The 21,639-nt window shown below is 41.6% G+C and overlaps 2 protein-coding genes across 2 annotated transcripts; both read right to left on the reverse strand.

Moving 5' to 3' along the window:
* Positions 1 to 203: 203 nt before the first annotated feature.
* fgf10b (fibroblast growth factor 10b) lies at positions 204 to 2,955 on the reverse strand. Its single transcript, XM_060883379.1, has 3 exons — positions 2,632 to 2,955; positions 1,225 to 1,328; positions 204 to 1,106 (listed from the first exon to the last, which is right to left on the reverse strand). Exons 1-3 carry the CDS (start codon positions 2,927 to 2,929, stop codon positions 915 to 917), a joined length of 594 nt encoding a protein of 197 aa, XP_060739362.1. The 5' UTR covers positions 2,930 to 2,955; the 3' UTR covers positions 204 to 914.
* A 1,450-nt stretch (positions 2,956 to 4,405) lies between these two features.
* adamts12 (ADAM metallopeptidase with thrombospondin type 1 motif, 12) lies at positions 4,406 to 21,548 on the reverse strand. Its single transcript, XM_060882692.1, has 25 exons — positions 21,450 to 21,548; positions 19,848 to 20,212; positions 17,750 to 17,924; positions 17,393 to 17,592; positions 17,186 to 17,269; positions 16,221 to 16,345; positions 15,718 to 15,867; positions 15,384 to 15,527; positions 15,054 to 15,198; positions 14,824 to 14,916; positions 14,458 to 14,603; positions 14,108 to 14,277; positions 13,094 to 13,224; positions 12,152 to 12,272; positions 11,203 to 11,447; positions 10,917 to 11,058; positions 9,951 to 10,077; positions 9,645 to 9,855; positions 7,931 to 8,698; positions 7,558 to 7,695; positions 6,219 to 6,362; positions 5,754 to 5,900; positions 5,284 to 5,437; positions 5,091 to 5,196; positions 4,406 to 4,664 (listed from the first exon to the last, which is right to left on the reverse strand). Exons 1-25 carry the CDS (start codon positions 21,535 to 21,537, stop codon positions 4,616 to 4,618), a joined length of 4,368 nt encoding a protein of 1,455 aa, XP_060738675.1. The 5' UTR covers positions 21,538 to 21,548; the 3' UTR covers positions 4,406 to 4,615.
* Positions 21,549 to 21,639: the final 91 nt, after the last annotated feature.

Consider the following 21,639-nt stretch of genomic DNA (forward strand, 5'->3'; position numbering starts at 1 on the left):
AGAAGTTTAATCTGATCTCTGTGTTCATAATCATTTTTAAATAAGGCGGTAAAGACGGTCATTACACCTAGATAAGATACACGCACACACACAGAGAGAGAGAGAGAGCGAGCGAGAGAGAGAGAGAGAGAGAGAGAGAGAGAGAGAAATAAGGAAAATAGTTTTATTGATATTGTATATTGGAAAAAAGCCCAATATCGGACTTTTCATTTCTTTTGTAGACTTTAATACAAATATAGTGGAAATAAATATTCTCTCAGAACACTGGAGACTCAGACACTCACATTACATTCTGATATAATTCTGAGAAATAATAGTCTCTGGTCTATTGTTCTGAACTCTGAGTTCCAGCTTCTGAGACTAAGAACATTAATAACTTAAAACTGTTAGTAATAATAAAAAAAGCTATAAAAATAATCTTCATATGCTTTATAACCTTTAATGTCTTAATTAAAGCTTTTGTGTTTGTACGTTTTTGATTTTCAGAAACTGAAAGTGAAGTTCATAGGTTTTGTAAATTATATGTTCTGAATTCTGACAGGTTCTGAGTTCCCTTTGGTGCTGATGTCTATGTCAATGACAAGTTCAGATCCCAAAGCTCTGATTTCAAAATTCCAGTTTCTGAATCACAGATCCTCAGAGTTTCATGAGTTACTTTTATTTCTGGATTCCATTCCTTAGTTCAGACCCTGAATTCCTCCTTCTGACTTCCAGGTTGTGAGAATCTATGAGCTGAAAGTGTGTGTGTGTGTGTGTGTGTGTGTGTGTGTTGAACTCACTGCTGCAAAGAAATGAAAGTTCTGATCCAGAATCAGTATGAGGTGAGCTTCTCAATACTGAGTTTCTCACACACCCCTCTCATCAGTCCTGTACCACACAAAAGTGTTCTTCACCAGCAGGCCACGTGTTACACCTCACACAATGATGGGCAGGAAATGAGTGTTTGTGTTCCTCCTGTGTGTTTTTCTGCCACGCAGCGGTTTCCCATTAGTGTTCAGGCTAATGAACATGGCTCTGTGTTCTTTCCTCCACTTCACCGAGGCATACGTGTTGTAGCCATTCTCCTCGATACGCTCCTTTAACCCACAGTTCACACTGTACTCTCTCTACAACACACACACAACAAACACACACACCATTTTTAATAATGGTAAAAATAATAAAAATGATGTACATTTCAGACTGTGTGTGTTTGTGTTTGTGTGTGTATGTGTGCATATGTACCTCTCCATACACATCTCCTCTCTTGTTCATAGCAAGGTAATAACCAGTGGTCAGGCTCCGTATGGCCACCACTCCCACATCCACAGACCTGATCTCCAGAACAGCTGCATACACACACACACACACACACACACACACACACACACACAATAATCAGAATGTGTGATGCTCTGCTATCTATGTGTGATAACCTCAGCACTTTTTTGGGGGGGGTGTCTTTGATCTCTCTCTCTCTCTCACACACAAACACACACACACACACACACAGACACAGACACTCCTGTGTAATGTCTACTCCCTGCTATCATCGATCCTGTGTTTGACAAGGCTAAGAAACCAGACACCCAGCAAGCATTCTGGAGTGTCTGTGTGTGTGTGTGTGTGTGTGTGTGTGCGTGTGTGTCTGTTTCTGTGATCAGAGTGTGATCAGAGACATGGGATTTTCCATGCTCAGTGTACTGTAAATAATTGTTGTGTGTCATTAACACTTTTTCCATAAAACACTGCCAAACATTTCACAGCCAAAATGCATGTAACTACAAAAACAGCTCCATATGTTTGTGTATGAGTGTGTCCACATAAACATAGCATTAACTAAGTATTTTTCTCACACATACACACTCCCTTTGGTCTCAAAAATGAAGTGTGAGAACACACACACACACCTCGGCACACGTAATAAATTCTGGAGGTCATTTTGAGAATGAAAAGTATTATTGCACACAATGCTTCTGCTGAGATCTGAGCTCTGATTGGTCGGAAGATGTTGATTATTTCTTTCTAACAGCAGTTCTGACTGGGGTGCAGGTGTAGATTAATGAATGAGCTGTTACTATAGATGTAGATGCATTCATCTACATCTATAGTAACAGCTCATTCACAGAGACGAGTACAGCAAACACTTCACTGATTATAAACTGGCTGAAAATGGAAAACATCCATAAGAAGTGTGTGTGTGTGTGTGTGTGTGTGTGTGTGTGTGTGTGTGTGTGTGTTTGATGTGTGTATGATGTGGTGAAGGAGCTCTGAGTACCAGTCAGAGGTAAAGCTGGAGCTTCTCCACATCTTCAGGCAGTGGAGTTTACACTTTCTTGTGGTTTCTCACTAACATGACAAGCTGAGATTTTTATCTTATTAACTTGTAGAAATAATAAAGCTGAGAGGAAGAGTATTTATAGCTGCTATAAAATAATTTCCTCAGAACATATTAAATGTTACTTTAAATGGACTAAAGTTATGATTTGCGTTTAAAAATCTATTTATAAAAAAGATTGCAGTAGCTGATAAGTTTCTGTTGGGAATACAGTAGAACTCGTGCTGTTAGAGGAAAATAATCAACTTACTGTGGTGTGGAGTGAGCGCGTGCGTGTTGATATGTGTTGAAACCCTGCTGTGGTGTTCACTCACTGTGCACATCATCTTTGCTCCTGGTGCCGGTCACTTTCCCGGTGCCGTCTATCCGGAGGAAAAACCTTTGGAAAGAGAAGAGTTTCCGGCGGCGCGTGTCGCCTTGCAGGTGAGGGTAACTGCGCGCGTGCCGTGGCGGTGCAGCGGAGGAGTTGGAGATGTTGATGTCGGTGATGTTAGTGATGATGACCGGGAGCGCGCTGCGGCACGTGACGGGGCGCGCACCGATCAGCACTGTCACGAGCGCCGAGAGCACCGACAGCGACCAACCGATACTAGTGCACCATGTCACCATCATCACTGCAGCGCACCGGGAGGAGCATGACTGGGGAAAGACCGGCGAGAAGTGGCTACAGCTTTACACACACACACACACACACACACACACACACACACACACACACACACACACACACACACACACACACACTGACCGTAAATGTGCATCCGGGGCTCAGCCAGTAAAGGAAGCCAAAACAAACAAACAACACACACTCACACTAACACTCACTCACACACACATATATTACACACACACACACACACACACACACACACACACACACACACACACACACACACACATACACACTGTTGCTTAAACTCATTTTAGGAGAAAGTCTCTATCGCATGCCCAAAGAGATAACAGGAGGTGATAAATTACGTCAGGGAGTAATTTGCATATTCATTTGTATCTCCATGAATATTTGCATTTCAATAGGTGTTGCCTGAAGAAGGAGGATTTCTCATTAGCCTGTGATAGAATAGAGCAGCATAGATTGGTATTTATTTCTTATAGAGTCACTGAACCACATTGTCACCCATATGAGGATAAGATTCCACCTTGAGTCTCTTTCCTCTCAAGGTTTCTTCCTTAGCATCTAAGGGGGTTTTTCCTTGCCACTGCTGCCTGAGTCACCTCAGACTTGTTCATTGGGGATATATACATACACATTTAAATAGATCTAATATTAATCTTGAATTTTGTATTCTATTAATCTTTATATTATTCTTTATATTAACCTTTTGTTCTGTTTATGTTCTGTAAAACTGCTTTGAGACAATGTCAATTGTAAAAAGAGCTATAGAAATAAGCTTGAATTGAAATTGAACTGTACAGTATTTATACATTTAGAAATGTGTATGTGTGACTTCCTGTAGCACAGCTGTGTGAGGACAGGAGCTGGTAGCTGTTAGACGTTAGACCTCAATGTGTGTCTCAGCCTCGATCCCACCTTATCACGTCACACAGGACAGTGTACATGTCTTTATAGACCCCCACGTATCCTCTGTGTGTACTGATCCTTTACAGAGTCTGTCTGTCTTCTCAAACACTGCTATCTTATCTAACACTTCCTTTGTAGTGCATCTTCTCTCTAAACGGACAGAGCATTATCCTGCTGTCTCGTCTTCCTCTCTAAATGACACTTTATTGTCATTTCCTCTCTCTCTCTCTCTCTCTCTCTCTCTCTCTCTCTCTCTCTCTCTCTCTCTCACACACACACACACACACACACACACCAGCATTATACAGGATATAAAGGTGAGTTACTGCATCCTGGAGCTTTAACACAGTGACTCAGAGGGAAACATGTCCCAGTAAACACTAAACACCACACTCTTCTCATCACAACATTTATTATCATCCATTCATGTTCACACCAACAACACAATAAACATTCAGCATGATACATTTAGCATGAACAACTTAGCTAGAAAGAAATGATATAAAGTAAAAAGATTCAGAATGAATGAATCTTAAAATATTCATGATGAAATGAAAAAAGATTCATTATAAAAAATTCAGGATGAAAAAGTTCTGTTCTTTTTGGAAGGTCAGAGAGGGATGACCTGCACCACCTCATCCTTACTCATTAACACACTAATCAACACCTGTGACATTTCATACTCATTAACTCGCTAATCAACACATTAACCACATCTAATAACTCTCATCTAACTCTTTAGTGATAATTAATGAACTCTACAACAGCTGACTCACCCAGTAACCACATTTAATAACACCCAGGGAGCTTCACACACACGCACACACACAAAAACACATACACATGCATACACACGCATACACACACAAAAACACACACACATACAAAAACACACACATGCATACACACACATACACACAAAAACACACGCATACACACACACACACTTATACATACAGTTTAATGCTGAAGTGGATTCGAGCTTTGGTGCTTATTATAAAAAGATATAAAAATATTGATAAAGCTGACACTTGTGCTGTTGATTCTCTCTGCTCCAGGCTGCAGCATTAAAAACAAACACACAGGCTTCAAGTAAATTACATGTTTGTGTGTGTGAATGTGTGTGTGAGTGTGTGTGCTTGTGTGTGTGTGTGCTTATGGTTCAGTATTTTTCAGTCTGGATGCTGATGATGATCCGGCATGATCTGATCTTTGACCTCTGGGTGGTGTTACATTGCACAGGTGAGGCAGCACTGCTTACGGACGGAGTTCAGGACACAGCGACCGAGCAGCTTCAGTGTGGAGCAGAAGCCAGTGGACATGCTGTCTCTCTTACACACTGAAACACACACATACACTTTAACTGTAATGCACATGTATAAATGTGTAATAAATGTGTAATTGTGTTGTTGTTGCTGCAGTGTACCTCTCTCAGCTCTGCACTCCTCGTCACCACACGTGCGGAAACTCTCAGGTTTGTCATTTTCCAGACACAGTGAGCTCTTCACCTCTTCTCCTGATCCCTCACTTACACACCTTATCAATCGCTTCTGTACACCTCCACCACAGCTCTTTGAACACTGACACACACGCACACACAAACACACACACTATAAAAGTCCATAAAATGAACATCTATACGCATCATCCTCAACATCTATAGGAGCACAAGAATATGCAAATTAGGACACACCTCCACATCATCCTGTCAATATGAATATGCTAATATCCCTAACAATAGCAAAAATTCTCTTCTGAACTCTGTAGATTATAGTTTATTTAGTGAACTTGAACTTTAGTTTTCTGCACAAGCGGAGTGTTTAGTGTGTGTTAAGCTACAGCATGCGTTTTTATACTTCATTCCTGCTGTATTAGATGAGTAACAGTGATAGTGACCTGCTGCCAGGGTTCAGTAGCCCACGACACACACGGCTGAAAATTACAGGGGGCGGAGCTTTCAGGTCTGAGATTTGCGTCACAGCGTCCAGGTTCTGGACAAAACACAGAGCGCTCCATCACTCCACTTCCACAACTCTGAGAGCACTGACAATCACACACAGAAAACAAAATATTAATTAATCTTCAATAAAGATGAAATTTTCATCCTGATGTCATTTAAGGAAATGAATAACAACACAGTCTGTGATTTCAGTGTGCGTGTGTGTGAATAAGTGTGTGAGTATGAGTGCATGTGTGTGTGTGAGTATGAGTGTGTGCATGTGTGTGTTTGTGTGTTAGTGTGTGTGTGAGTATGATTGAGTGTGTGTGTCTGTGTGTGACTGCATGAGTGCTTGAGAGTGTTTGTGTGTGAGTGTATATACGTGTGGGTGTTTGCACGTGCATGTGGGTGAGTGTGTGTACCTGTCCCCAGCGTGTGTGTTTCCACTGCACTATAGGAGGTGATGGTTGCTCTGAGCAGTGAAATGGTCTCAGAACTCGCCCACTCTGAGAATCCACACACTGCACATCCCTGTACTTCAGACCACTGACACAGCCGTCAATACACTGACACATACACCCACACACACACCCACACACACACACGAATATAAGTTGCACAGTTCCCCACAATGTATGTGTGATAAAATCTTTCTTTATATTAACTTTTACTGTAACATTATATTCCAAACACATGAAGGATTAAATAGCTGGACAGAACAGAAGGTTCCTCATAGGTTCTTTGGGTGGACCTAGAAGAACACAACCTTTACACAAAAAAAACAACACTTTACACTGTTTTTTCTCTAAATGTGATATTTTCAGACAATCTTGATTGTTTTTAGTTCATGTAAAATCTGAAACTTTACTGTAAACCTGTCTCTCTCAGTACTAATAGGACTAATAAAGGTAAGCCATGGAATGTTTAAAACAGCAGTTCTGTTAAAATGTCTTGAAAGAACAATTTACTTCTGTTTATCTGTCATTCAGCTGAACGTGTAGATTCTACTGTCAGTATAGAAGGGGAAGAAGTGATGCTTAAAGATGCCCTGCCACACGCATTTCATTACTTTTGTGGTAATGTCTGAAGTTTACCATGGACTCTGTAACATTTTTTGTGGAAAAAATGCCTTGGTTACCTTGTTTCAAGCCATTCTAGTGTGGTATAGAAAGCCTGCAGGAAGACTCAGCTCGATGTGCAGCCAGTTCTCATGAATATTCCAATGAGCTATGCTGCTTGGCTCCGATTGGCTAACCACTAGGATATGAAAGCGTGACTATTCATTCACCCAGCGCTATAAGTAGCCTAGGCTAGAGGAAATTTGTTTACAATTACTTTGAATTGCGGCAGAATGGCTTCTTCACAAGCCCGTTGACTTTCAGCCACCCTTGTTATATAGGAAACTCACTGAGCTACACGAATTCTGGGGGTCTCAAGTGGGAGAGCTCATGAATAGTAATGAGCTCAATCATTACTAAGTCACACTGAGCAGTTTTTCCAACTGACATGATTTCTCCCCTTATTTATTTTAAGTGGCTAGAACTGACCGGGGAGGTAACAGTTCGTTTTCAAATTCACGACACAACACAAACACATATGGACCTAACACATCAAAAAATCCAAGTAAAAACGGTTTTGTGTGGAAGGGCACTTTTAACATATATTCTGCAGTAGATTCAACTCATCAGCACACCCTAGTGGTACACCTGTCTCAGAATGTGTGTGTGTGTGTGTGTGTGTGTGTGTGCGTGTGTGTGTTACCTTTTTCCATACAGCACAGGGTTGAAGGTTACAGTGTTGTGCAGGTTCAGGTTTTGCTGTGCTGCTGCAGTCAGAATCCTGACCAGAACTACACACAACTGACCTCCACACTGCTCCCAGTCCACAGGAAGTAGAACACTGACATACACACACAATGAAAAAAGTTAGTTAAAAAACAAAAACAAATAAAACCACAGCAGGGTAATACACAGTGAGAACACAGTCTCAGCTCCTGCCTTCAGACTTCTGTTCGGTACTGGATTGTGATTGGTCAGAAGGTGAGGATCAATTTTCTACAATAAATATTAGTGAGTCTTGTGATGAGACTAATATCACTGTCAGTGTGTGACTGAAACACTTAAAACATCTTTACCTCACTCCAGTTGCCCACAACCCAGAACACCCCTGTGTTCTTGCTTCTTGGTGTTTCTGTGGTTCTGCTGGGGTTTCTGGCTGTGTGTCTGTTCTTCTTCCTCACTGTATGTGTATGTGGGGGGCTGTGTGGTCTCACTTGGGCCTTGGAGGTTCTGTGAGTTATTTTTTGTGATGATGCTTTAGTGGTCAGTACAGTAGTCGTGGTCAAAAGTGTGTGTGTGATTGTTCTTGTCCTAGCTGGTTTTGTTGTAATCAGTATGTGTGTAGCTGTTGCGTCGTTTGGTTGTGTCGTGGTCTGAAGACTGTGTATAGTGCTGACAGGAGTGTGAACACTGAACATGTCCTCTCTCTCGTCCTCCATGATGTAGTCATAGCCAGGTGTGTACAGTGATCTGTCAGTAGGCTGCGGCAGGTCTGTACTGCCCTCCTCATCCTCATCCACATTCTCATCCTCACCCTTGTGTGTTTCGTCTTCTACACTGCTGTTATTAACCAAGATGAAGTCCTGATCATCTTCATGTAACACACTCGGAGTGTGTGAAGTGTTCACAGTGGGTGTGAATGGTGAGGGTGTGGGAGCAGACGTGAGGTCATCAGGATCATGAGCTGGAGTTGGGGTCAAAGGTTGTGGTCGGGTTCTGATGCAGCTCTGGAGGTTACAGAAGGTTGTGGATCGAGGTCGGGTGATGGGGTCACAGTGGCTTTGGGGTTCCATGACACACTTGACGCTACGAGACTTCACTCCTCCACCACAGGTCAGAGAACACTGCAGGAGAAACAAGACATTCCGCTCACACACTCTATTCACACTCAAGTTAGCACAGTGATTACACACATACTCATTAACACCAACCTCAAGTAAACTCACTTTATGAAATATCTGCCTTCAGAAATGTATCAGTTTGTTTTTAATTAGTGAGTCAGAGGTGATGATGGTGTGGTAAAAAAAACCTCCCTAAAATGATATGAGGAAGAAACCTTTAGAGGAAACAGACTGAAAAGGGAACCTCATCCTCATCTGGGTGACACCAGAGTGGGATTAAAAATCATTAAAAACACAGAGTAAAATTATAAATCAATATAAACACCAGAGGGTGGGATTAAAAATCATTATAAACACCAGAGAGTGGGATTATAAACCATTATAAACACTGAGAGTGGGATTATAAATCATTCTAAACACCAGAGAGTGGGATTATAAACCATTATAAACACTAAGTAGGATTACAAATCATTATAAACACTGAGAGTGGGATTATAAATCATTATAACACTAAGTAGGATTACAAATCATTATTAACACTGAGTGGGATTATAAATCATTATATACACTGAGTGGGATTATAAATCATTATAAACACCAGAGAGTTGGATTATAAATCATTACAAACACTGAGAATGCTATTATAAATAATTATAAACACTGAGAGTGGGATTATAAATCATTATAAACATTGAGAGTGGGATTATAAATCAATATAAACACCAGAGAGTGGGATTATGAATCATTATAAACACAGAGTTTGGGATTATGTGAACTATGGTACATAAGTACTAACTGTGTTGAAAGGAAGTTAGATAAGATCCAAAGACTCCATAATCCAGTGATCTAGTGAAGCCCATCTATTGATCAAGGAATCTAATGAGTACATGTTCTAGTCTCCCATAAGCATGTGATTTAGTGTCTGGATCCCTAGTGTTAGAGTTCTCACCAGGCTCCAGTTTCCCACAGCCCAGGCTGAGCCACAGGTCACATTGCGGTTGCAGGCCAGAGCTGCTTTGGGTTTGGGAAGTTTCTTGCAGTCTCCAGGGTGCAGCACTCTCTCCTCTCCAGCCACGGTTCTAACACACAGAACTGTGCGCTTTCTTATTCCATCAGAACCGCAGGAGGCGGAACACGACTGCCATCCTCCTACCCACCACCTAGTGATTATGGTTATAGTTCATGGATATAGTTCATGTTGTTACCTACAGAGAACATAATGTGCTTCATTTGATACAAGAAGTCTGACACAGACCTGGCAGGACACTCCATGTTCTTACAGCGGCGATGTCTGTCATCAGGTCGAGAGTTCAGATCACACAGCTCCTCATCCACCACTCCAACACCAGCTCGAAAACACCGCACCGGCTGCTGCTGCTCACCTACAGGTCCAGGGGTTATTATAAAGCACACAGGTGAGAAAGCTACACCCACAATGCACTGCAGCACAAATAATTGACCTAAAGAAATTACACCTGATTTAACAGCTGATTTACTCCATCTTTATCAGAATCCTAACACAAATGTAACACACTAGATTTCCAGAAACAGTCTCGAACCACAGTTTTGGCTCTACATTTTGTCCACTAGAGGTCAGTCAAGGACCAGAGAAGTGAGAGACAGTGTTCAGGTCAAAGTACCATCTGAAGCTACAAACTGCAGTGTTTAAGGACCTCAGCTGAACTTCTGAGTGTGTTTAATGTTTTATGTTGTGTTTAATGTAGGATTTTGTGAGGTGTAATGGGAGACATAAGGGTTGAAGAGAAAAATAAGCCCTATATAGTAGAGTAATTCTTCCAGGGTTAATCAAATAACTTATATCTAATTAAGATAAACCCAACTGCTGTTTGCTGTAAATCAGCAATGTTAATGTGAATGTGCAGATTTTACATGCCACAGGATTTATTCTATTTGTTGATGACAAAGTATTTATTTGTGTCACACTGAAATATTACTCAGGATGGTTAAGTTCAAAGCACAATCGTAATAATAATTTCCTTGTACAGGAATAAAAATATCTCATGTGGAGTTTGTGTTGATTGTTTGTGTTGATTGTTTGTTTCTATGTGTACGTTTTGTTGTATTTGACAACAAAATTGAGTTGTTTAGGTCTGAGTAAGCTTTTACATGTTTTACTCCTGATCTCATCACTGCATGTGTTTCACTGATTGTAGTTCTCTAATTGTACTTTGTGCTGTATTGCTGTTGTCATTGTTGTCACCTTGTCCACAGGAGACGCTACATTCAGTCCAGGCTCCGTATTTCCAGATGTACTGAGGCTCCAGCAGATCGTTCTCCGCTGAGCTGTTCTTCTTCACTATGAACCCGTACCGTACACCAGGGTTCGTCTCCTGAAACAGCAGCTGAATAAAATACAAAGACAGAAATAACAAAATCACAAAAGCCACAACAACCTGAAACTGTAAACAACATTAAAAACTAAATTAATATTCATAGACACAGTAATGTTATCTTGTACGAGTGTGTGTGTGTGTGTGTGTGTGTACCTGCACTATAATGGGTTCCGTTGTAGGCCCAGGTGATGTGAGGTTCTCCAAATTGCCGCTGCGTTCATAGTAAAACTTGACTCCGCCCACTTGGTACTCACCGTTCCACTGGATGATGTAATTGCCGTTAAGGTAATGTTTATCAGAATGTGCTGCACGCACAGCAAGGAAGTTTGCTGCTTCCTCCACTTCCTGTATCACTATATCCCTCGCTCCCTCAGGAATCAGTACCATGTCTGTATAACCTGATACACACCGCACACACAAACACACACACACACACACAAATACACCGAAAGCTATTTGCATTATTTAGATTAAAGACCTACCTCTTTAGTCAGGCTTACACATAACACTTCCCATAATCTTGTGCTCTAGTACATGTACATTATCATCTAGTGCTTTCTAATATTATGAACAGCAGCTATGCTAATATCTCTATACTGATTCTCTTTTTCTACACATCCTGAGGCATTCAGAGATTGTACCAGCTCCAGTTGTGTTCCATATCATAAAGATATAAGACCTTCATTGAGATGAGGCCAATCCTGTGAGGATCCTGAGGCATCTAGAAATATACCAGCTCAAGTTGGATTCCACTTCATAAAGTATTTGGAAATTGTGGTCTTTGAGGACAACAACCCATTTGAGTCAAGATTTCCTCCTTTTCCATCTAAGTGAGTTTTTCCTTGCCACAGTCACCTCAGTCACACGGTTGCTCATTGGGGATAAATAAAAATGTAAATGTTTCTAATATTAATCTTGAATTTTTGTATTATATTAATTGTTATATAATATTAAACTTTTTTTGTATTATGCTTCCTGTGTTCTGTAAAGCTGCTTGAGACAATGTCCATTGTTAAAAGTGCTATACAAATAAATATGAACCGAATTGAATCTATACCTGAGCTGTGATTCAGGTGTGTGATTATGTGTGTGTATCACATACCATATCCTTCTCTTTGTGTGAAAGTGTCATTCAGTGTCTCACAGCTGGAACCATCACCCAGACACACACCACACTGATCCTCCTCAGCCTTTGAGTTTATTGCATAATCACAGCCTACCTCCTACACACGCGCACACACACACACACACACACACACACACACACACACACACACACACACACACACACACACACACACCTTTTAGATTAAAATTTACATTTACATTTACATTTACAGCATTTGGCAGACGCCCTTATCCAGAGCGACGTACATAAGTGCTTAAATCTCTAACATTGAATACATTAATGCTGGCTCACTAAGTTACATACTTAAGATACCATGAGTTTAAAACATTTGTTCAAAGTTACAATGAAAGTGTCAAAGGTGTGTTTTTTTTTTTGTTTTGTTTTTTAAAATGCAAAAGATAATGAAAGAAGTGCTAGTTGAAGTGTTTCCTGAATAAGTAGGTCTTCAACCGCCGCTTGAAAATAGCCAGTGAAATAATACATTTTACAATGTAAACTCAGTACAATGTAAACTCATACAAATAATACATTTTGTAAAGTGCTGTATAGATCTACCACATTTCAGTTCTGGACTCTGATTGGTTGTCATGTGCTGATTAATTTCTGACAGCAATTAAAACTACAGCAGCTGCACAGCACACATTAACACACTCAATCTGATTAATGTCACTATGTAACAGCTCATTCACAGGGACACGTTATTTTAAAGTTTCTGTTTTCTGTAGGGAGAAATGGGTACCAAGACTCCAGGATTTATTTTCTCTTGTTAACTTCAACAGAGAGAAAAAAGAGAGGCTGGTGAGGTGGTAGGTCTGTTTCTAGCTGCTATAATGTAATAGAAAACACACACACACACACAAACACACACACACACACATACACACACAGAGGGTAAGCCACACCCAGCCACTCTACCTTGCACACACCATTGATGCAGATGCTCCTGCTGCTGTTGGAGAAACATGGAGTTCCATCAGTCACAGCGTCCAGCATCCTTTCGGAGAAATCCTCATTATCAGGCCTGCAGTGCAACTCACATGGATTACCTGTGAGAAAGAGAGAGAGACAGAAAAAGAGAGAGAGAGAGAGAGAGAGAGAGAGAGAGAGAGATTAGATCTGTTTTAAGGCATTTACTCACTCACAACCTCACACACACACACAGGATAAAATATTTATACAAAATTACGGAAAAGCTTGAAAGTTTCTGCAGTGTGCTCTAAAAGCTCTGATGCACTCGCTGATCATTATGGTTATCTGGACCAGAGCGAAGCTGCTGCAGTGGACCATTACAGGTTTTTATTCTCAGCTGTTGAATCTAAAATAATTACCAGTGTACTCTGTCGTTACACAGCATAACATATGACATTAACTCTAATTCCGCTGTGTGTGTGTGTGTGAGTGAGTGTGTGAGTGTGAGCTGATCATGTGGTCTGGATCATGTGATCTACACTAAGCTCTGCAGGATCACTGCTCAGCTTCACAGTAAAGATAACACCATGATTTACCTTGACCTTTTCACTGATCTCAGGAATTAAAGAACCACTGGAACCAATGCATTACGAGCTGTGATCCTGATGAGATCCTGAGTTTACACAATTTAGAGTTCAGTACACAGCATTTATGTAATCAGCAGTGCAGCAGGAAGTCACTCATGAGGCAGCACGAGGTGAATGTCCTGTAATGCTCTTTATTTAACCCCTTAAACGCCCAGGAACTTACACTCTGGGTCTATACACACTTACTGGTGTTTTCACTGAGGCTTCTGACAGCTGTAATGTTCTCTGAGTGTTGGACAGGTAAACAGAATTGACTGGAAATCAGCTCCAGTTAAAATGCAGAGTCATGCACCCCGGGTTCCCCTGAGGGTTTTAGTGATTTATTAGTTATTATTGTGCGTGTAATGTGTTTGATGTGAAGTGTTGAGATTACTGTGTCTGCTGATGGGGATCCACTGGTACAGCTGGTTGTGGTACGGAACCGTATCAAACTCACTGCACTGCATGTCTCGAAACGACGGCTTCTTCTTAACACACGGCACAGTGTTACATATCCTGTAGCGCTTACGCTCACCTGTACAGTACTTCCCTCCAAACGCTGGCCTGAGAGAGTGAAAGAGAGACAGAGAGAGAGAGAGAGAGAGAGAGAGAGAGAGAGAGAGAGAGAGAGAGAGAGAGAGAGCGAGAGAGAGAGAGTGAGAGTGAAAGAGAGAGAGAGAGAGATGTTAAACATGAACAAGTTTAACTGGAGAGATGAAGGATGAGATGGAGGAAGTGTCCTACTTCGGCTTGTCACACTCTCTATCTGCTGATTGGACGCCGGAACCACAGGTGCGAGAGCAGTGAGACCAGGTGCTCCACTGTCCCCACCCACCATTCACTGTCTCAGGTAACTTCCCAACCACCACACACTCACCTGAGATACACCACTAGTACGCACACACACACATTGATATTTGAAGGTCACACACATCAATCAGATGTGATATATATATAATGATACGTGTTAAATATTAAAGAATGTTAAATGATTCAGTAATAAAAGATGATTCTGTAATATCAAAGCTCTAAAAAAATTGAAGACAATGTTCTCTATATTCTTTATGATTTAGTGTGTGTGTTTGCGCATGTGTGTGTCCCCTCTCTTACCTTCTTTGGCCCACACCTGGTTCCATCTATGGGTGCGTCCAGTTTGGAGCGACAAGAACCGTCCACTGAGCACCAGAGAATCTGACAGACATTCTGCAGAGACACACAGCATAGAACAGTAAACAATCAGAACACTCACTGAAATGTCCTGACACTCACTCTGCCCAGGAAAAAACGATGAAAGTTCTCCTGTGGCTCTGAAGTGTGAAAAGAGTTAAACGAGTTCTTACATCAGTTTCAGGACAGAGAGTGGCATTGGGTCCGTACTGCATCTGACACTGGTGCTGCCGAGTGTACCTCACCCCAGGGGCAACAAGAGCCATCATCATGTCCTTCCTAGATGGGCGATCATCTAAACAAAAACCCCAACCACGACTGAAACATGGGGGGAGAGAGAGAGAGAGAGAGAGAGAGAGAGAGAGAGAGAGAGAGAGAGAGAGAGAGAGAGAAAGAAAGAGAAAATGAGTGAGAACTCTGCAGAGTATCTGTATCTGCCAACAGGTATACAAAGGTGGGAAATGTGTGTGTTTGTGTGTGTGTCTGTGTGTGTGTTTACTCACTCAAGGAAGTGTGTGATGTACTGTTTGCTGCAAGTAGACCAGGTGAGAGGTGATGAGTCGTACTGAAGCTGACGAGACATGATGAAGGGAGCACGACCCACCAGCTCACAGTCATTCCCCTGACCATCATGCTGAATCCCAAAACTACACACACACACACACACACACACACACACACACACACATATCAATCCCCTGACCATCATGCTGAATCCCAAGACCACACACACATCAATCCTCTGACCATCATTCTGCATTTCAAAACCACACACAAGCGCACACACACACACACACATACACACACACACACACAAACACACACAAACACACACACCTGTGTCCGAGCTCATGTGCGATGGTGAAGGCTACAGGGAGTCCCGAGTCCTCGTTGATGTTGCAGGAGCGGTGAGGTTGACACATTCCAGACAGGTGAGAGAGTCCGAGTGTTTCACATGGCTGGTTCTTACCTGCACAGATGTCCTTCCTAACACACACACACACACACACACACACTTCAGGGTGTCTTTGTGTCTATTTTTGTACTGAATTCTAGTGTAGACAGCAGGCTTCTGAATGAGGATTAAAAAAAAACAGGAACAGACCATTAAAAAACCTCACAGATTTAGATTCTATTCAATTTGCTAATGCACATACAGATTAGTATTTGTTCATTTTTATAGACGATGTATAAAAGTAGAAAAGCGTGCATTTTGGTTTCAGGGTGAAAGAATGTTTATGTAAAATGTATTTGAATTTTTTCAGATTTTTCACCTGGTACTTAATTGTGCTCAAATCAATTTATTTAGAGTGTATGAATCAGGTAGTGCAGGTTTTTACCTTGTTATGAGCACAGCAACGTCGTGGTGTGCAGGATGTGTGTCGCTCTGAGGGTTCAGGTTCTTCTGCCAGCTACAGAAACTGGTCAGAGTGGAATCTGCATGATGGACGATCTTCAGACCTTTCTGACAACATGCACACACATATTCTTAAGGGTGCCAAAATTTTTTGCTACCTGTGTTTTTAAATACATATATTTTAGGGGAATAAAGAATAACTTTTTTAGAATTTGTAATGGATAACCTCCCACGGGGTGTAGAGGAGAACAGTGTTTAATTTGAATTAAACAGCAAATCAATAATGTTCCAGAAAACTGCATGTTTACTGTTTCCTTTCACAGACACTTAAATACTGATGTGTGATTAAACAGTAATGATTCATTCATTCATTCATTCATTTTCTACCGCTTATCCGAACTACCTCGGGTCACGTGGAGCCTGTGCCTATCTCAGGCGTCATCGGACATCAAGGCAGGATACACCCTGGACGGAGTGCCAACCCATCGCAGGGCACACACACTCTCATTCACTCACGCAATCACACACTATGGACAATTTTCCAGAGATGCCAATCAACCTACCATGCATGTCTTTGGACCGGGGGAGGAAACCGGAGTACCCGGAGGAAACCCCCGAGGCACGGGGAGAACATGCAAACTCCACACACACAAGGCGGAGGCGGGAATCAAACCCCCAACCCTGGAGGTGTGAGGCGAACGTGCTAACCACTAAGCCACCGTGCCCCCCCAGTAATGATTCATTCAATAAAATCTAAATAAAACTTATTAGTGATCCAGAACAGATCAGTTCTAACAGATTCAGGTTGAAGTGAAAATAAGTCAATGAACCAATCCAGGTAATCTCAGGAGTCTAAACCATTTCGACTCAATAAACTCAGCTTTTTTAAGTATTTTGTATTTTGAATCATGACTCATGACTCCTGAGGGATGAACAGCGTGTTTGTACCTCTTCTGACTGCAGCAGTATGAGTCGCACGAGAACAATGTGGATCGCATTGCCGATACTGGCATCATGGTAAATACCTGCCACCTATAATAACACACACAGAGACACACACATGTAATCCTACTATCTGAATTTACATAAATATTATTAGCAGTATCAGTAGATTCTGTTTCAGAGTCTGTGGATTGTTCTGTCTGGGTTTATCACCATGTTCAGGACAGTGAAGATATAGTTCTCAACATTGTTGTTGCCATGGTACTGCAGCATTTTGGAGTCGGCCACCACCATCGTCTCCACCCAGCGCTCTGTACTCACTGAACGCCGACTCCGAACTTGGTCTGGACCGCGATGCTCTCGCTCCCAGCGCTCCCTTTCATGTTCTGTCTGCTTAGAGTGCTCTGGACTGTCTGTGATATCACACACACACACACACACACACACACACACACACACACACACAAGCACAAACACAAAAATGTCAGCTTAAATATACAAAAAACAGAATTCATGATAATATACATGTTAACATAATAACAAGTAGGGCACAGATACACTGATCCTGACCTTTGACGCCGCAGGCATTCTGGACATCATGCTGTGTGCTGCGGCGAGCTCGGGCACTCAGCCACTCCGAGTTATGATAGATGACATGCGGTTGCTGAGGGTGTGTGAGTGTAGGTGTGTGACCTCGCACAGGTTCAATCAGGAACACTCCGGTAGGGAGAGAGAGCATGCCTGTCTATCACACACACAAACACACACACAGAATAACACAAATTATTCACAGTCTCACTGAAACAAGTTGCTGCTAGTTTTAACTGTTCCCAGGATCATCACCCATCATTACCCAACAATCCATCACTTTCACTTAACAAGTCTTACACACGCACACACACACACACCAAAAAAAGTTCTGTGTGTGTGTGTGTGTGTGTAACTCAGTAACATGGGTGTGACCTGATTTGTATGCAATAGAAACAATCCCCACTGGCCTATTCATACATATCTGAACTCTCTATAGAGTCATTTTGGTATTCTCTAATCATATGTGTGTGTGTGTGTGTGTGTGTGTTTGTGTGTGTGTGTGTGTGTGTGTGTGTGTGTGACTGAAGGAATGTAGCTGTGAGTTATGCCTGTATGAGTATCAGACTAAATCCTATTGTATGTTCTTGCTGACTGCTGCATAAAATCCTTAAAGTGAAAATGTATGTGCCTGTGTGTGTGTGTGTGTGTGTGTGTGTGTGTGTGTGTTCCACTTCCTGGTTCCTGTTTCAAGCTCCATCCACCTACATCAGGATACCACATGAATGTAAATCAGGAAACACAGACACACTGACGATGCACACATACACAGAGAGCTCTGGCTGAATGATAAATCACACACACACACACACACACACACACACACACACACACACACACACACACACACACACACACACACACAGACACACACACACACATGGTCATATATATATATAAACGCTGGTCCTCTAAAAGGAATGAAGTAAAACACTGCAGATGTTGGACTGATGTGTGCTCCAGATGTATTGTTAGGAAACATGAAAATTACATGCTGCAATACAAACAATGGTTATAACGGTTATTTTGTGTAGTTAGTGTGAATCTGTGGTTTGTGTTATTTGTGTTTCAGTAATTACAGTGAAACAGTAAAAATTTTTCTGACAGAAAATTGAACTGAAAAATGTCCTAAAATAGCTCAGGGAGAGACAGAGCATTTCAGGGATATGTCCAGGTAGAGTTCTGCTCCTGAGAGTAAAATAATAAACACAGGGTGGTGTGAGGTGAGTAACTGTTACTTCCTGATGATGATTATTTTCCTACAAGGAAAGTAATACAGCAAGGAAACAGGCTCTAACACCACAGGAACGATTAAGGGATTAGATTACATTAGAATACTTGATGAGTGTGTGATTAGAGGAGCAATTAGTTCTCATTCTAATGATCATCTTCTGTGTGAAATTCGTTTGGTGTCTGATTCACAGGAAGAAAAGCTACAAATGCAAACAGACAGAAATATAAAGAATGAAAAAGAAAATGAGAAAAAGTTAAAGAGTAAAACTAGCAGCAAGAGAGAACGAGGGAGAGGTGGAGTGGAGGGGTGAGTTGGAGATAATATAAGAGTGGAGTAAAGCAGTGCTGATTGACAGCCAAACAAATCTCCTGGGAGACACATTCCTGCACTGGCTAAACACACACACACACACACACACACAAGGCGTTTAGGTTTTTCTCTCTGAATCTCATTTTTTTCGGTTTTGTGTGCAGTCAGAATGACTCAAACTGGCAGTTGAGAAGTTAATGCACTCCTAAACTCCCTGTCTGTGTTCTCTCTCTCTCTCTCTCTCTTTTTCTCTCTCCCTAACTTTGTCAGTCAACATACCCTCTGTTTGTTGGTGTTTGGGGGAAGCTGGAGTCACTGGACCCTCTGTATGTGTGTCTGGGTGTGTGTGTGTACTATTGCTGCTGTTTTGTGCAGACCAGCTGTGAAAAAGGACAGACACTGACATACATAACACACACACACAAAGTGTGTTCAGTGGTGTGTGGTTTCATCTGCATGATGCAATTACTAGATGTTCACTATGTAGTGCACTAAAAACTATGGTTATATGATGTGTGTCCTGTTTCCTGTGCTCACCAGGCCGTTACAGCTGCTCAGTGCGACGGTTCCCTTTACATCTCCGTCTGTTACCATGCCGATGAGGTGACACTGGTTTTCCCTGTGAACCTCAGGCCCAGTTTCACTCCTGCTCTCTGTTCTGCGCTCTAACACGTACCCATGAGACAGCAGGTTGTCGTTGATGGTGAGGTTGAGGGTTAAATCCCGTCCACTGAAGTGCAGTTTGTAATACACACACTTGCTGTCATGTACATCCAGGTCACGCCGTTGCCGCCTGCTGCTCACAAAATGATGTGACAGTGTGTGAGAGATGAAGCAACCGTCCGCATCCACTTTCTCAGGGTGAACAACGGAAAAGTCTCGATGTGATCTGATCACGTGTTCTGTAAACAAAAAACAGCAATTCAGTCACAAATGTTCAAAACTACGTGTTTTACTTTAAGCTCTGTGTAACACATTAAAAACAGATGATAACAGCCTACATAAAACATACCTAGCATTTGTCCATCCTAGCAAGCAAAAGCTAAGTATATAAAATAATTAAATGCATGCCTTGTTTATTTAATAAATATGATTGTAAATCATTTCTACACACTCTAAACAACTAAAATGTTGTGTTTGCTGTTAGCCAGGGTGGCATTAGAGAAAGTGCTTATTTACTGTAACATGGTTTTGTTTCTATAATAATCCACAGAGAATCAGCTGGTTGACATTTTAGCTGTTAGCAATGTGCTAATGTTATAATGTTATTCCTTAGACTAACTATCAAGATAACAACTGCTTCCTCAGGCCTTAAAATGTGAAATGATATTTTATCATGTAAGACAACAGACATTAAAAGGATGTAATACACAAACATACCTAAAAATGTGGCTAATACTGACTAGCAAATCACTTCCCTAGATACATTTACTTACTTAGTTTTATACAAAATGTAGTTTTTATTTATTTTCAGTGACCATAAAGAAATGTTAGGCTGTGGACTAGTTCTAGCTAAAATACCAAATGATTAGTCAACTTTATTCAGATGAACACCACAGTAATATGAATTGCCAATTATCCTAGCTGTTATGGTTAGCTACATTAACCTCTAGATAACTAGCACCAGTAGTTTATTCACTAGCTATGTAATGTAAATACGTTTAGCTCCACGGTGCGTAATTGTCTAATGCGAAACTTTAAAAGTGAACATTAATATAAAAACGATTATAATGTTTTTCTCCATTTCTCTTCAAACTTTGTAAACTGTTACACTGAAATTTGGGCGGGAACGTCGCCTCCTGGACCGCGTGACGTAACACGGAACGGTTAAACGGTGCATGCGCAAGAACTTCTCCTTAGGGCAGTGATGTGATTTGAGACGCAGCCCATGCGCGAGCTCGAGTCACCGTGCCCTAAACTTAATTCCGACGAATTTAACACGGCACGCCTTATAACGCGTTATAACCGTGCAGTGATTTACATTGCATTGCGAGTCCTTTCGCGAGCATGCTGTGACTTCTGTGAGTGATCTGCTGAACATCAGCTGAAACATGCATGAGAGCTTTATAAGGGCATGCTGAGCAAAGTTTTGCACATGACTGCTGAGACACACACATACACACACACACACACATGAACCTTGCTGTGTATCTGGAAAGCTGTAGTCCGATGTGGAGCTGTGGAGAACCAGGAGGAGGAGAAGAGCTTCACCCGGCTGCAGAGGCATGATGATGAAGATGAAGAAGAAGAAGAAGAGCAGCTAAGGAGCTGGAGAAGATCAGCAGGGTTCAACTGGAGCTGCAGTTTAGGGGCGGAGAGAGAGAGTGGG

This window comes from Tachysurus vachellii, chromosome 12 (assembly GCF_030014155.1).
Source record: "Tachysurus vachellii isolate PV-2020 chromosome 12, HZAU_Pvac_v1, whole genome shotgun sequence".
In the NCBI taxonomy this organism is placed as follows: Eukaryota; Metazoa; Chordata; class Actinopteri; order Siluriformes; family Bagridae; genus Tachysurus; species Tachysurus vachellii.

Bases quoted from the DNA above. Each gene is read 5' to 3' on its own strand.
- fgf10b (XM_060883379.1), bottom strand. From the start codon at position 2,929: ATGATGGTGACATGGTGCACTAGTATCGGTTGGTCGCTGTCGGTGCTC. The intron at 1,329-2,631 runs GTGAGTGAACAC...GTGTGTATGCAG, and splicing joins GAGCAAAGATGATGTGCACA to CTGTTCTGGAGATCAGGTCT. The intron at 1,107-1,224 runs GTACATATGCAC...TGTGTGTTGTAG, and splicing joins GAGGAGATGTGTATGGAGAG to AGAGAGTACAGTGTGAACTG.
- adamts12 (XM_060882692.1), bottom strand. From the start codon at position 21,537: ATGCCTCTGCAGCCGGGTGAAGCTCTTCTCCTCCTCCTGGTTCTCCAC. The intron at 16,346-17,185 runs GTACAAACACGC...GCATGTTGTCAG, and splicing joins TACTGCTGCAGTCAGAAGAG to AAAGGTCTGAAGATCGTCCA. The intron at 13,225-14,107 runs GTAATCTCAACA...TCTTTCTCACAG, and splicing joins GATCCCCATCAGCAGACACA to GTAATCCATGTGAGTTGCAC.